Source organism: Rhagoletis pomonella, unplaced genomic scaffold, assembly GCF_013731165.1.
Source record: "Rhagoletis pomonella isolate Grant_MI unplaced genomic scaffold, Rhpom_1.0 Rhpom_scaffold_02857, whole genome shotgun sequence".
NCBI classification, from domain to species: Eukaryota; Metazoa; Arthropoda; class Insecta; order Diptera; family Tephritidae; genus Rhagoletis; species Rhagoletis pomonella.
The window spans coordinates 10,789-26,196 of NW_023461410.1; the positions used below are offsets into that span (position 1 = coordinate 10,789).

The 15,408-nt window shown below is 39.3% G+C and overlaps 3 protein-coding genes across 3 annotated transcripts; all 3 read left to right on the forward strand.

Moving 5' to 3' along the window:
- The first annotated feature begins 2,179 nt into the window (after window positions 1-2,179).
- Window positions 2,180-5,018, forward strand: LOC118753796 (V-type proton ATPase 116 kDa subunit a1-like). Its single transcript, XM_036488669.1, has 5 exons — window positions 2,180-2,308; window positions 2,368-4,233; window positions 4,313-4,520; window positions 4,578-4,749; window positions 4,819-5,018. The coding sequence occupies exons 1-5, from the start codon at window positions 2,192-2,194 to the stop codon at window positions 4,910-4,912; spliced, it is 2,457 nt and encodes an 818-aa protein (XP_036344562.1). The 5' UTR covers window positions 2,180-2,191; the 3' UTR covers window positions 4,913-5,018.
- Window positions 5,019-8,797: 3,779 nt separating this feature from the next.
- On the forward strand, window positions 8,798-11,940 carry LOC118753797 (V-type proton ATPase 116 kDa subunit a1-like). The gene is given in 6 exon segments (XM_036488670.1): window positions 8,798-8,914; window positions 9,334-11,199; window positions 11,266-11,512; window positions 11,571-11,656; window positions 11,658-11,743; window positions 11,803-11,940. Coding segments are annotated over 6 exon segments (2,496 nt in total). The 3' UTR covers window positions 11,897-11,940.
- A 1,312-nt stretch (window positions 11,941-13,252) lies between these two features.
- LOC118753798 lies at window positions 13,253-15,405 on the forward strand (the record flags this gene model as incomplete). Its single annotated transcript, XM_036488671.1, has 5 exons — window positions 13,253-13,440; window positions 13,514-13,654; window positions 13,708-13,838; window positions 13,923-14,112; window positions 14,172-15,405. Coding segments are annotated over exons 1-5 (1,884 nt in total), but the record flags the coding sequence as incomplete, so codon positions are not given.
- Between the last annotated feature and the right edge of the window lie 3 nt (window positions 15,406-15,408).

Consider the following 15,408-nt stretch of genomic DNA (forward strand, 5'->3'; position numbering starts at 1 on the left):
TAAATATATGTTTTTTCACCTTTTCGAAAGCTACCGCTAGATGGTAAGCCGGGGTATATCAATTTTGAGTAAATTAGCGTCCTTGAATTTGGAATAATGAATGAATGAATAACCACACCGAGTTTTGTACAAATTGGTAGAACGGTTACCGATATACATATATGTGATCATAAGTGGGCGGTGCCACGCCCATTTTCCAAAATTTTACCATAAACGTATTTTTTGGTAAAGAATTGTTGCAAGCATCAATTTTGAATAAATTAGCTTTAATATTTACTGATTTATCGAAAATTTTGTATTTCTCTAAATTACCGTTATATGGGATGTGGGCGTGATTATTGTCCGATTTTTAAAATTTTCGCCCATTTAGTATGATGTATCAAGGCCAACAACTGTGCCAAGTTTGGAAGAAATTGGTGCAGGGGTTACCAAGATACACGGATGTAACCATAAGTGGGCGTGGCTAAGCCCATTTTCCAAAAATCTATAATATTCTTATTTTTCCTCTGAAAATTATTGTAAATATCAATTTTGAGTGAATTATCTTCAGTAGTTACTAAAATATCGCAGTTTTCGTATTTCTGGAAATTACCGTTATATGGGAAGTGGGCGTGGTTACAGTCCGATTACGCCCATTTTCAATACCAACCTACCTTGGATTAACGGAAATCTACATACCAAATTTCGTTGAGATATCTCAATTTTTGCTCGAGTTATCGTGTACACGGGCGGACGGACAGACGGACGGACGGACGGACGGACGGACAGACAGACATGGTTTAATCGATTTCTCTATTCATTCTGAGCATTTATGTATACATTTATCTATACCTATCTCGATTCGTTTTGGCTGTTACAAACAACCGTTATGTGAACAAAATTAATCTACCCTTGTGCACAAGTGCGCTCGGGTATAAAAATAGTCATGGTGCTAGCAAGTCAAGATTCCTTGCGGTGTGTGTGGAACCGCGTTTATTTGGGTATAGCGCGCTCTGGCACTCGTTGCGTTGGTAAACGCAACGCTAGGCGCTCCAATTTAGGAATGACAGTTACGTACATTAGCGCACACCAGGGCCCACCACTTTTTTTTGGATTTTTAATAATCAAGTAATCTTTAAGCTAAAACACAACCGACTTCAATTCTATGTACAACTATATGTGTACAAATTTAGGAGTATCGTTAATTTTTTCATGATCCAATGATCGGATCTAAACCAAATTATGGGACGACCCTTGAGGTACCAAATTTCCGATAAAAAAGAATTAGGTTAACGTAGTCCAAAGTTATGCGGTAGCATACATACCTCCCACATTTTTTGAAGTCGATTAAAAATGTTTGAGTTCTTTGTTAATTTTATGTAAGCAAAGTGCAATTTACGAAACTTTAACAAGTTTATTTATTTATTACATACTGTAAATAAAACTTGCATAAATGTATTTTAAAGAGCATATTATCTGAAGCGAATTTTCGGTATTTTCTGGTGACATATCTTTAGAAGTTTAAATCGTCCCCCAAAATATATTCATGTATATTTTCATTATGAACCAAAAAGGATTTATTAATAATTTTTGTGGTAGACCATCTGAAATATGTATATTGATGCGTGGACACATAGCCTACTTTCTACAGTTTTGATTACATCTAGTTATGATTCCATTTTAATGCAAGGTGACCCAAAATAATTGATCCTATGTTCTTTGGCTTAGGCCCTTAGATATTATTACCTTATGTTTGGAAGATATATAGAAGATATATAGCCCTTTTATGGCATTTTCCATGTTTTTATAGCAACACTTTTTGCGATACGATAAGTTCTGCATTCCTTGACGTGTGTTCTCTTTAAGGAGCTTCCAGGGTTTAAGTATTATTTACATAATTCCCCATAGAAAAAAAGCCGGCGATGGTGAATCAAGTGATCTTACCTGGTAGTGAAGTATCGTAAATAGTATTTAGACACAATTATTCCGCACTCTTGAGTGTAGCGCTCCATGGTTTCTTTGTGTAAATTCGTGTGTCATACATGAACTGACATTCGACGACATTTGCAAAAGTTATTTCACCTCCCAATAGGGTCATTTACTATTAACAAACAATTAGAAACGCATATCTTAGTGTTCTTTTCTTTCTTATAAATTAATCGATAATGTCTTTGCCCTCCTGCTCATCTTCAGAGTTTAACAAATCGTTTCGATGGGGGATATGTTTCGCAGCGAAAAGATGGCCTTGTGCCAGCTTTTTATCCAACCTGAAGCTGGTTATACAACCATTTCTGAGTTAGGCGAGATCGGTTGTGTACAGTTTCGTGACGTGAGTTTTGTACTGTAATATGTATATGTCTTTTTTTTTTTAAGTTTACCTAATTTCAGTTGAATACCAATGTCAATTCCTTTCAACGTCGATACGTCAGTGAGGTGCGACGTTGCGATGAGCTTGAGCGACAAATGCATTACATTGAAAATGAACTGAAGAAGGATGGTGTGGTATTGCCCGAGTTAACAGAGAACCCTCCACGAGCGCCGAATCCTCGTGAAATAAGCGACCTTGAGACTACTATGGATAGAGTAGAGATGGAAATACGCGAGCTCGCGCAAAATAATGTCAATCTGAAGTTAAACTACTTGGAACTTACTGAGTTATGCATGGTTTTAGATAAAACACAAAATTTCTTTCGAGACGTTATGGACACTCCGTTCCACTTTGGTGATAATGAGACGCAACCGCACGTGGGACAAGGACAACTGGGTTTCGTGGCTGGCGTCTTGAATCGCGAGCGTTCGTTCGCTTTTGAGCGTATGTTGTGGCGCATCTCGCGCGGTAACGTATTTGTGAAGCGCGTTGATTTGGAAGAACCTTCCTCAGATCCAAACACTGGTCTTCAGGTGTACAAGACAGTTTTCGTTGTGTTTTATCAGGGAGCGCAATTGAACACACGCATCAAGAAAGTATGCAATGGCTTCCGTTCTTCACTTTACCCCTGTCCTGCGGAGCGTGCCGAGCGCGAAGAAATGCTGCGCGGCGTAAAGACACGTTTGGAGGACTTGAAGTTGGTGATGAGTCAAACTGCGGATCATAGGCGTTTAGTGCTGTCCAACACTATCAAAAATCTACCACGGTGGATTATAATGGTCAAGAAAATGAAGGCCATCTACCACACGCTCAATATGTGCAATGTGGACGTGACTAAAAAGTGTCTTATAGCCGAGGGCTGGGTGCCAAGGAAAGACCTAACGAATGTTACGGAAGCGCTGGCAGTTGGCTCGGCTGCTGTGGGCAGTACAGTGCCGTCGTTTCTAAATGAGCTGGAGACACAGAAATCACCACCCACTTTTAATCGTGTCAATAAGTTTACGGACGGTTTTCAGCATCTGATCGACGCCTATGGTATGGCCGACTATCGGGAAGTAAATCCGGCGCTCTACACTTGCATTACGTTCCCCTTCCTCTTTGCGGTTATGTTCGGCGATTTAGGCCATGGCTTCTGTATATTTCTTTTTGCGCTCTGGATGGTTTTAGATGAACAGCGTTTAAGCAAGAAGCGTGGAGGTGAAATCTGGCGTATATTTTTCGGTGGCCGTTATATCATTTTGCTATTGGGGCTGTTCTCCATGTACACAGGCTTCTTGTATAATGACATTTTTTCCAAGTCTCTCAATGTTTTCGGGTCCACTTGGAGGGTGCGCTACAATCGCAGCACCGTGCTGGAAAATCCGAATCTGGTATTAGACCCAGCAGTCGCCTCTTTCGGAGTCTACCCGCTGGGTGTAGATCCCATTTGGCAATTGGCCGATAACAAAATTATTTTCCTTAATTCGCTGAAAATGAAAATGTCAATTATTCTTGGGGTGGCGCATATGATATTTGGCGTCTGCCTGTCGGTGGTCAACTTTATGCACTTCAAGAAATACGCGCTGATCTTTTTGGAATTTTTGCCCCAAATACTATTCTTGATTTTGCTCTTCGGTTACATGTGTTTCATGATGTTTTACAAGTGGGTGAAATATGGACCAAAGACCGATTATTTGCCCGATTCGCCCGGTTGCGCGCCGTCGGTGCTAATATATTTCATTAATATGATGCTATTCAGTGCATCGGCACAGCTAGAGGGCTGCGATGAGTACATGTTTGACGCACAGCCGCTTCTTGAAAAGGTCTTTGTTGTGTTGGCTGTTCTCTGCATTCCGTGGATTCTGCTGGGCAAACCGCTCTACATAACGGTTGTGAGGAGACTTCAAGTAAGTTTACGAGTTACATACACATACATACATATAACCGTACATGTGCATATGTCTGTTTTGTGTTTTTTTTTTACAGGCAAAACGGCAGCATAACTCACCTTTGGGCAAATTAGAAGCGGAAGACGGTGGCCATCATGGCGCAGTTGGTACAGATGATGAAGAGGACGAGCCAATGAGCGAAATTTGGATACACCAAGCTATACATATGATTGAATATATCCTGAGTACCATATCGCACACCGCTTCATATTTGCGTTTGTGGGCTTTATCGTTGGCGCATGCGGGTGCGTATATGTACATATGTATGTAGCTGCTAAAAATCGTTTTCAAATGTGTTTTAGAACTTTCCGAAGTACTGTGGAATATGGTGCTCTCCGAGGGTCTTAAATTAGGCGGCTACCCATCGGCGATCGCCTTGTACTTCATATTTGGAGCTTGGGTTTTGCTGACGATAGCTATCATGATTTTGATGGAGGGCTTGTCGGCCTTTTTGCATACTTTGCGCTTGCATTGGTAAGATTTGATGAAATTAATTTGCTTTTAAACTTTGTGAAATACCAAATCGAATATGTATTATTTCAGGGTTGAATTTATGAGTAAATTCTATTCTGGTGCAGGGTATGCCTTTATGCCGTTCAGTTTCAAAATTTTATTGCGAAGTGACGACGACGACTGAACACATTTTCAACTGTCTAGTTAAACGCTGTAGTTTGGCAATAAATACCGTTTTGATGGTCAAATCACTAATTAGATAAACACATTTTAATAAACAATTATTGATATGTTGCTGCATTACATTAAATATTTATGTTGATGATTTCCTCTCCGTTTGCAGATTTTCCGCAGCACTACATTTTTTGCGTTATAAAATTAATTAATTTTTTGGGCAAAGAAACACGTTTTTCTTTTCTTATGAAGAACTAAAAACTAACAAGTAACGAAGTTAAGTTATGCCCATACAATTTGTATGAAGCATCTCACAAAAACGCCATTCAAACAATTTGGAAAAATCAATTTCTTTCTAAGAAGTTAATGTAAACATCGATTTTGAATGAGTTGGCTTCAGGACGAGGACGATTTTTTTATGTAATTATTTTAGTTTTATTTTTTTGAAAATCACCGTTTTTATATGAGTTTGCCTATTTTCAATGCCATCCGTCTTAGCCTCAGACAAACCGATGGCCCCGAGCTACTTTATGTCACCTATTCGATAGTCGGCAATCTATTCTGTATTAGACGCCGTTCGAAAGACTATCTTAATTTGATGAACTATGATTTATTTTGGTTGGAATTTCCGCCATTCCTTGATTTGTCATATATAATACATAATAAATAGGGGCGGTTCTGATCGAGGATAGTTTGCCGGACAGCGCTGGCTTACGAGTAGTACATAGTTAAAATAATTCATTAAGTTGCACGGTGTTCAAAATAGAATATATTGAGATAGGCTCATCCATTAATCTTTTGATTCTATTACAAAGTTACAAGTTCAAATCATTTGTTTTTATATTTAGATATTTTCTTGAATTCTGTAAATTGTTAAAAGTGAAATCGCGGCATAGCTATGTAGTCTGGACTCTTTTCAAACTCACCTGAGTAAACCCAACGTGTACCCTTAGAAGTCTTAACAAACTGATTTCCAAATATTAACTGACAAGGCTGAAAGATTTTACAGCTGTATCTCTACAAATGAGCCGCCTGAATATTTTGTATAAATAATTTTTGAAATCGATCAATCAATGAGATTAGCCATGCGTTTGCCCTGAAAGAAAGGTTGGTCCGTACTTTATATACATGTATATATGTATGTATGTATGCATGTACATTAGGGTGATCCAAATAACTAACCTAATGAATTTATGGCCTTAAAAGGACCTATTTACTGAGAAGAAAATTCTCCCATTTGGAAAAATTTGTATTCCGATTTTAAAAGGTGTCGGTGGGCAGTTGAAATTTTCCATGTAAATAATATGAAAATCTTTTTTCTTTAAAAATGCCATCAATATTATTTTTGTGGAAGGTGTTGCTAACTTTCTATAAATTTTCAAACAAAAAAACTGCCTTACTTCCTTTTTAGTCCATTTATACAAACGTTGTGGATTAAAGAGTTCTTTTAATTTGATTTTTTTTAGAGTTGCCTGTATAAAATTTTGCAATACTACGTTACAACGTTTATGCGATTGTTCATTTCACTAAATAATTTCATGAAATGTAGCCAAAAGCTATGCCTATATAAGGCGTCGTAATATAATGGCGGATATTGAACATAGCGCTATTCACAACTTGCACATACAAACGCCAAAGACAAAATCATTAGTAGAAAAATTGCATACAATGCACCCTATTCCCACAAAGATGACAATGCAATGCAAAGTTTGTACTGAAATCAGGATAAACAAGAAAGCTAGGTGATATAACTGCACGTCTATACCTGCTATGGGCGCTCGCATACCGTTCATCGCAGAAGGTATACGGTTTAAAGTAAGATATACATATCTCATACCATTTATCGCATGATTGATTCGTACTGATCGCACTGCGATAAGATTTGGTATGCGAGAAAACTGACAGTTGTATGTGAGCGCACATAGCAGGTATAAACTTGCAGTAAACGTGGTAACTAAAAAGCATGTAAATCTGATATTATTGAATAAAAAATATTGAAAGATTTATTGATTTTGCGTATTAAAGAGCATATTTGGTTTATCTATCGAGATTTTTAAAGCGCTTAAGATCAATTTGCTATGAATATTTTTGCCAGCACGGCTAATGATACTACCTAAGATCCTAAGTTGTCTTAATTATTTTACTAATTACTACGTATTAGAGAAAATGATTGTTTTTGATTTTAGTTACATTTATATTCATTCGATTTTAGTTACATTACTCCCAGTCATTTGAATAGCACACCCTTTTGATCCTCAGTATGTACAGTTTTCCTTTTGCATGTTTAATATTCATTAATTTTTTTTTATAAAATTTTCGACGTGTAAATAATGCAAATTTTAAAACATGTCAACAGAGGGGGTGCTATCCTAATTACATGCAGTGCATAAGATAATAATATGTTTAGAAAAATTTCGGATATGCAAGTTTTAAGTGGCTAAAAATTAAAGTTGATTTTTTTTTTTTATTTTAATTTTTCTTGTTGACGGTGTCATGCATTTTCTTCCATACAAAGTGTGCTCAATAAAATCTTTATTTGGAAGAAAATGCGCAGTTTCGGGCTAGCGACATTCGCTATGACGTTACAATTTTAGTTAGGAGGTTTCACTGAAAATACTACATCGTGCGCAAATGCGCTCTCACACAAAAAAAACTTGATAGTAATCTCAGTAAACATAAATGTTCGTTTTTTCAAAGATATGGACCGATACCAATTTTAAAGGACTTTTCGGTGATTGCCGGGACATTGACCACATTCCAATTGTGCCGAATTGTGGCTCTTGGGGCATATTCAAAGGTTCCGTTGGGTCCAATAGTGAGGCCGGCACCCAAACTCTTGAATTTTTTAAGATATTTTATGGAACGTTACTTTTTAGGGAGACTTTTTATGAACTTCTTGTACTAGGACGTGTCATGGTATTACTGTTGGTAGATGGGTTTGGACTTACTGTGCCTTCGTTCCAGTTTTTTCTCCCATAGAAGAGCTTGCCCATAACTCTAGTTGAGGCGAGGATCGCAGCTTCTTTCGGCAGATAGAGATCCGAGTAGGCTAATTAGCTCTACAGAGCTCCGGTATCCGAAGCACCCTATCCGCGGCTGGTCTAAATGAAGGGCCTCATCCTGTATGACCTATAGAAAGGGTCCTATAAAATATTGATCCAGTCCTGAAAGTTTAATCAGAAGTTTTCGGTGAGATGAATATGCAAGGTAACTAGAAAAAAAGAAAATTATTACAAAATGTTTGCCTTTGACAATTTAAAACGTAGGTTTGTCACGACTAAGCTTGGATAGCTCTCTGCCACAGGCGGGCATCAAGATGGTTTGTAATTCGTTATCGACTTTCATGTAGGCAGAATTTTAAACTTCAAGTCTACACAAGTCATCATGGTTCTACAGTGGTAAATCTTTATAAAAAAATCATACATATGATACATACATATACATATGACAACTTAATTAATTAATAAATAAGTGTAGCACCTTTCCCAATTTTTTTTTTTGTTTGAGTAGTTACGATAAAACCGAAGCTAAGCAGAGTGAAGAAAATGGTAAACGATTCAAAATAAGAGTACATACAATGTACATAAATAGAGTAAATTGATTATTCTCTCGGCGATTAACGAATTAATGCCAACTGATTGATTGGAAACCTATGGCTCAAATTGTTCGTCATAATCATACAAAATTTGATTTCACCAAAATACATGAAATAATGAAGACATTTTAGTTCCAGTTTGGCATTGAGTGAATATAGTAGGCGGTTACAAGTCGAACGGCGGAGCAGTACAGTAAGTTGAGAATTTCTTAGTTAACAACATTTTGTTACCAAAGGATATAACTTGGTAAAATAAATTTGATTGTTTCGTCATCAGGCAGGCAGACACACCATTCCAAAATGGGCAGCATGTTTCGCAGCGAAAAGATGTCGCTGTGCCAAATCTTTCTGGCACCGGAAGCGGCCTACAATAACATGGCAGATTTGGGCGAACTGGGTTGTGTGCAATTTCGTGATGTAGGTTGTGAAAATTTACTTTTACATTTTTACGCTAAGGTCCCGTGCACACAGACAGCTTACGGCTGAAACAAGCACTGCTTCTTAATTAATTATACGCTTGCTGAACACCGAACACTAAGAAAAGAGTTTAGTAACGTCAACTAAATATGTCTCTCTCAACGCATTAACTATTTGGTTATAGCTACCAAATCATTTGTTGAGTGAAACATATTTTTTTTTGTGTGTGCATGTTGGGCTTATGGTTTCTTAGCCCTGCCTCAAGCTCAATTAAAAATAGATCCGGGAAATGTGCTGTTTGAACGAGGCCGACCTAAATTACGCGTTAGTTAGGTGTTCATCTTTCAGTTCAGCTACAAGTTCATCCTGAGCCAGATGACTTACTCTTCTTTTGTATAAATGTCTTTTTCTCTCTGCAGCTAAATAATGAAGTCACAGCTTTTCAGCGTAGATTTGTTAGTGAAGTCCGCCGGTGCGATGAGATGGAACGTCAAATGCGTTATATAACTAGGGAGCTAGAGAAGGATGGAATAAAGCTGCAGGATGTTTACGATGATATACCGAGCGCACCGAATCCACGTGATTCGGCCGACTTGGAGGCGCAGCTGGAGAAGGCCGAGTACGAAATTCGCGAAATGTCGGAAAATGATATCAATTTGAAATCGAATTTGCTAGAGCTCACCGAACTCTGCAAGGTGATTGAAAAGACTCAAGACTTCTTTACTGAACAAACGGTACTTAATATGGAGGAACATGCGAACAGCGGCACTTTCACTGGTGAACGACGTGGTTGCTTGGGCTTCATTGCCGGTGTAATAAATCGCCAACGTCTCTTCGCATTCGAACGCATGTTGTGGCGTATTTCTCGCGGCAACATTTTGGTGAAACATGCTGATATCGAAGAGCCCTTGCACGACCCACGCACGGGCAATAGGACTTTTAAGACGGCTTTTGTAGTATTTTATCAGGGCGAACAATTGAATGCTCGCATTAAGAAGGTGTGTACCGGCTTCCATGCCTCCCTCTATCCCTGCCCAAATGTTCACGATGAACGCGAGGATATGCTGAAAGGGGTGAAGAAACGCTTGGAAGATCTGAAGTTGGTGTTGAAGCGGACCGATGATCAGCGCAATTGCATTTTGGCGGGCATAGCCAAACACCTGCCTATTTGGTCCATTAAAATAACTAAAATGAAGGCCATTTATCACACCCTGAACTACTTCAATATAGATGTAACAAGCAAATGTTTGATCGGCGAGTGCTGGGTGCCGACTATGGATCTAGAATTGGTGCAGCAAACAATCGCAAATGGCTCGGCCAATGTAGGCAGTACGGGCTCCTTTTTAACAGCTGTGGCGACAAAGAAGAGCCCACCCACTTACTTTCGTACCAATAAGTTCACACGGGGATTTCAAAACTTAATCGATGCATATGGCATGGCCACCTATCGGGAGGTTAATCCTGCTCTCTACACCTGCATTACTTTCCCTTTCCTCTTTGCGGTTATGTTTGGCGATTTGGGCCATGGTTTTATTATGTTCTTAATTGGCTTCTGGATGGTTATAGATGAAGAGCGACTGATGCGAAAGAAAGGCGGCGAAATTTGGCGAATCATGTTTGGTGGTCGTTATATCATTTTGCTCCTTGGTCTTTTCTCCATGTACACCGGATTCACTTACAACGACACCTTCTCAAAATCGTTCAATGTGTTCGGCTCTAAATGGCGCGTCCGTTATAATACTACCACCGTTCTGACCAATGCAAATCTGCAACTCGATCCCACTGTATCCACCATTGGCACCTACCCTTGGGGTATGGACCCGATTTGGCAGTTGGGGTCCAACAAGATCATCTTCTACAATTCGTACAAGATGAAACTTTCTATCATTTTTGGTGTTTTGCATATGGTTTTCGGTGTATGTATGTCTGTGGAGAATATGGTTTATTTCAAAAAGTACGCATACATCTTACTGGAATTCTTACCGCAAGTCCTTTTCCTTATCCTACTATTCGGTTATATGGGATTTATGATGTTCTATAAATGGGTCCAATACTCACCGACCACCGACTACGAACCTGATACACCGGGATGCGCGCCATCTGTTTTGATCTACTTCATTAATATGATTCTATTCAAGGCGTCCCCACAATTAGCCGGTTGTAAGATGTATATGTTTGACAGTCAAGCAATGGTGGAACGAGTTTTCTGGATTGTTGCTCTATTCTGTATCCCTTGGATGTTGATCGGGAAGCCATTGTACATCCAGTGTTTGCGTTCATTTGAGGTAAGCGGCATTCAAAAAAAAAAACCATTATAAATTTCAATTAAACCTTCTTTCCACCATGAATAGTCGAAGAAGAAAACAAAGGAGGAATACGTGGAAAAAATAGAAATTCAAGAGGGCGACATTGTTATTGAAGCAACGCTCACAGACCCAGTTCCACATGCTCATCACGAGAACGAAGACGATGAGGAGGAGGAGCCAATGAGTGAGATTTGGATTCACCAGGCCATTCACACGATTGAGTACGTCCTGAGTACTATTTCACACACAGCATCTTACTTGCGTTTATGGGCGCTATCCTTGGCACATGCGGGTGAGTGATATGAATCGGGTCAAGTGCATCTAACTAATACCAATGAACCCACAAACAGAGCTGTCTTATGTGCTGTGGCTTATGGTTATGCAGAAGGGTCTCCATTTCAAGGGTTACGCTGGTGCAATTGGCGTGTACATTATTTTTTTGGGCTTGGGCTTTGCTTACCATTGCCATCATGATATTTATGGAAGGACTTTCAGCTTTCTTGCATACACTGCGTTTGCATTGGTATTTCCAATGATTTGATATATTTTTATATGTACGATTCATGAAAAGAAATATTGCAGGGTCGAGTTCATGTCGAAGTTCTACGCTGGCACTGGTTACGCTTTCGAGCCATTCAACTTTAAGATGATCTTAGAAGCTAGCGACGAGGATTAAGTTTTGTGAAAAGATAACTTACAAATCTTATCTACATAAATGTAAAGTGCTCCATTGGTTGGTTTTCATTAGTGCATATTAAAAAATAAAAATAAATAAGATTTATGATGTTCTAATGAATAGTTTAAGAGAGCTGAACGTACGTTTAACAATAGGGGTATTCACCAAAATTGAGCAAGCGACCTGGCACTCTGGCCAAAGAGCAGTCAACAGTCGTTACTTGAGCTAATCTGCTCTTTTGCCACAGTGTCAGGTCACTTGCTCAATTTGGTCAATAAGAATGTGTCCAGAACTAAGGTTCAATTCGGCATTTAATCGTGGTTGCGCGTATTGGACATTTTCATCAATTATAGTTTAGAAATAAAAGAGCCTGATGTTTTGGCTTGATGCATTTCTGAACGCACCCTAACTATATGGTATTCGCGCAGTTACTAAAAACTTATTTCCAAATTTGCTCACAATTTATTAGGCAAACATTTTTAAAATTTATTAGTAATTGGAGACGTATATACTTGGTGAAAATTATCCTTTCCATATTTTTTTTTTGTGAGGTGAGATTTTGTGTGTCTGCCCAACAGCCGGTAATTGAATATTAAACTTGTTTGGTGTTTCTAATCTTGTAGTTTTTGTTTTTATATTTTGCTCTGTTGCTCTCTATTTCAGCGTGAATAACGCTGATTTGGACAATCTCATCCACTACTTCGATTCCTTCGACGCCTGTCTGCGCGAATTTAACTGTCGCTAACCTGACAGATGACTTCGCTCCGAGCTTCTACTCCCCTGGAGTCTTTTGACGGCAAATACAGTTTCATTTGTAGAGAAGTCCTTGGAGTTGTGCTGTCCGCACTCATCCCCCTCTCTGTGCCCTATATAGTTTTTCAGACATGAATATTTGGCATTTTAAATCCAAAATATGTATGTATAAACTACAGCCAGTTGACTAATCTGAGAGACAAATTTCCATTGTACAGAAAGAAATGTAGCCCAGCTGTAAAATTTTGTTGGCTAGTGTATTTATTAAAATACATACATATAAGTTTTGTATTCTTCAAGAATTTCCATGAACTTCCAAATGCGATTGCAATGTCAGCACCTATGTATGTATGTAAGTCTTTTTTCCAAAGCTAGAATTTTTCATGTCAGCAAAAGAGCTGCCACAAACGCCAACACCTGGCCTAGGCCGCATATTTTTTTGTGAATTCAACAAAAAGTAAATAAATAACTGAAAATCTTGAAAGTAAGCTGAATAAGTGCACTGTTTTAATGAGAATAGTTTATTTAGAAAGGTTAACTGAAAGTTTCACAATCAGTTGAAATTAAATCTTCAAAGTGCACGGGTAGCATTTCCAAGGAAAGATGTTGCTTCTAAGGTCCTCACTTTCGGTGGAGATCTCTTTCTTGATCGCGATTTTCGCTTTTTCTACATACGCGGACGTGTTTGTGCAAGTAAACCTGAATCGGCCATTCAATGATGTGAATGAGAAATTTGTTAGTTTTGCCGTGGAACCCGCCGATTTATATAGAGCGCTCGATGGACCAAATAGGTTAACATAACGAATGAAACACAAATTTATTTCATATAACGATATTATATTTGATTAACCCTTCATCACACAGGAAAGTGCTAACGCATATGGCTACGATGCTGGGAAGTTCTTATGTGAAGTTTATAAGCGATTACAATTTCATATCTAACACAGAAACGAATTATCGAAATCCTACAAAGACTATATGGAAAGGGTTCAACCGCTGGACGAGGTGAGTGCAAATCGGTTATGAAAAACAAAATCAAAGTATACTTCCCTTCGTAGTGCGGTAAACTGGACGATGGTCGTACCGATTCCACATAGTTCCGGTGAATGGGATCCTATGGAGTCCTTGAGAATTTTAAATAGTTCCTATTTAACAGGCATAACCGATTGCATTTGGCAATTGGGTACAGGTAAGAACGGAGGAAATGTTGAAGTCACACCGGACTATATAAATTGAGTAGCGGAAACCTTTGTAAGCAATTTTTTCTCCACAGAGTTTGGTCCGAGTATCAAAGACTACTTTAATGACTTGAACACTTTGAACTTGATGGTGGATACATTCAATCCTTATGTCGATGACTGGGAAGTTACCGGTGCTGAAATACCTTCGGGCAGCAGTAGCGAAGAAGTTAAGCGATATATTGAGATGTCGAGAGACATTAATGCCGCTTTTAATTGGCTGCAGTAAGTACTCTGAAACAGTTACATAAATGCCCATACTCATTTGTAATTGGCACTTGCAGACCAGCCGATTCTTCCACCACAAATACTATGATCGGCTCAGTCTATGAACACGATCGCACCCTGCGTGCCATGTTCAGCGAGAAGGTACCTGTTTGGCTAAATTTCGCCTCTAAGGATCGACCAAAAAAATCGACACAGAGAGGCACCACTGGTAGCAGCAGCAGCAGCAAAACCAATGCAGAGGATGTCACAGATGTGTTGCGCTGGGCGCAGACTCTCGGAGATGCGGCAACCTCTGGTTTCGACGCCGTTTTCCGCCGCATTGATCAAGATGACTTGGAACGGCCTGGTCCCAGCTTTTTCGTAACTATGCTATTCAAGAAAATTATGGGCTCACGCGTGTTCCCTGCCCGACCTTTTACCATATTCCTGCGCAGCAATAAATTATATACCCATTGTGCTAATACAATTTCGGGCGGTATAGCCTTCATGATTGTCAATCCTGATGATGATACCAAGCACGTGACCGTAAGTTCTTCCACAAAACTACCTGGTGAGGAGTACTGGCAGTATATCGTAACATTTAAAAAGAATCAGGCTTATTTGAACAACGAGAGACTGAACATGAACTCCACATTAACGCCTCAAGTCAAGACTAATAGTCCAAATAAAGCATTGCAATTGAGTGCACCCGGGAAATCCGTTGCGTTCTGGGTGCTACCGAATGCTGAGCTGGAGCACTGCCAGTTCACAGAGATCGATATTGACGAATTGGCGCGCGAATCGATGGAGGAGGAGGAAAAGGCGAGTAAACGCATTTCCTCGTCCGATAAGCTATTGCAGCAGCTAATACAGGACACGGCACTCGCTCACTCTGCTCCAACAAAATCCAACCACCGCAGGCGTCGCTATGCCACCTTTGCCAATCGCGGTGCCAGGCATGTTGTGCTGGATGACAATGGTGAACATTCCGAGACTTTGGCCAAACTTTTCGAACCGCTATCCCTGGAGGAAAAGACACCCAAAAAGAGAGAAGAAGTGTTAGAAGATAGACGGTCTGCTACACTCAAGTGGATTAAGGAGCTACTCGACACAGCACTGCAAGATCGCGAGGATTTGTTTTCACTAAAGCGAAATACTCGCAGCGTCGACGATTACTTTGGCGCCATCTTTGGTGCGAGAGGCGGCAAGAAGAAATCGGCTATAGTAAAGAAAATTACAGAAATACGCAAACCAGAAAAGAAATCCATTAAATCGTCATACGACCCAGAAAATTTCAATGAGGAAGAGTTTTTT

Excerpts from the sequence above, each read along its gene's own strand:
- LOC118753796 (XM_036488669.1), top strand. The coding sequence starts at position 2,192 with ATGGGGGATATGTTTCGCAGCGAAAAGATGGCCTTGTGCCAGCTTTTT. Across the intron at positions 4,521-4,577 it reads TTTATCGTTGGCGCATGCGG|AACTTTCCGAAGTACTGTGG; the intron begins GTGCGTATATGT and ends AATGTGTTTTAG. Across the intron at positions 4,750-4,818 it reads CATACTTTGCGCTTGCATTG|GGTTGAATTTATGAGTAAAT; the intron begins GTAAGATTTGAT and ends GTATTATTTCAG.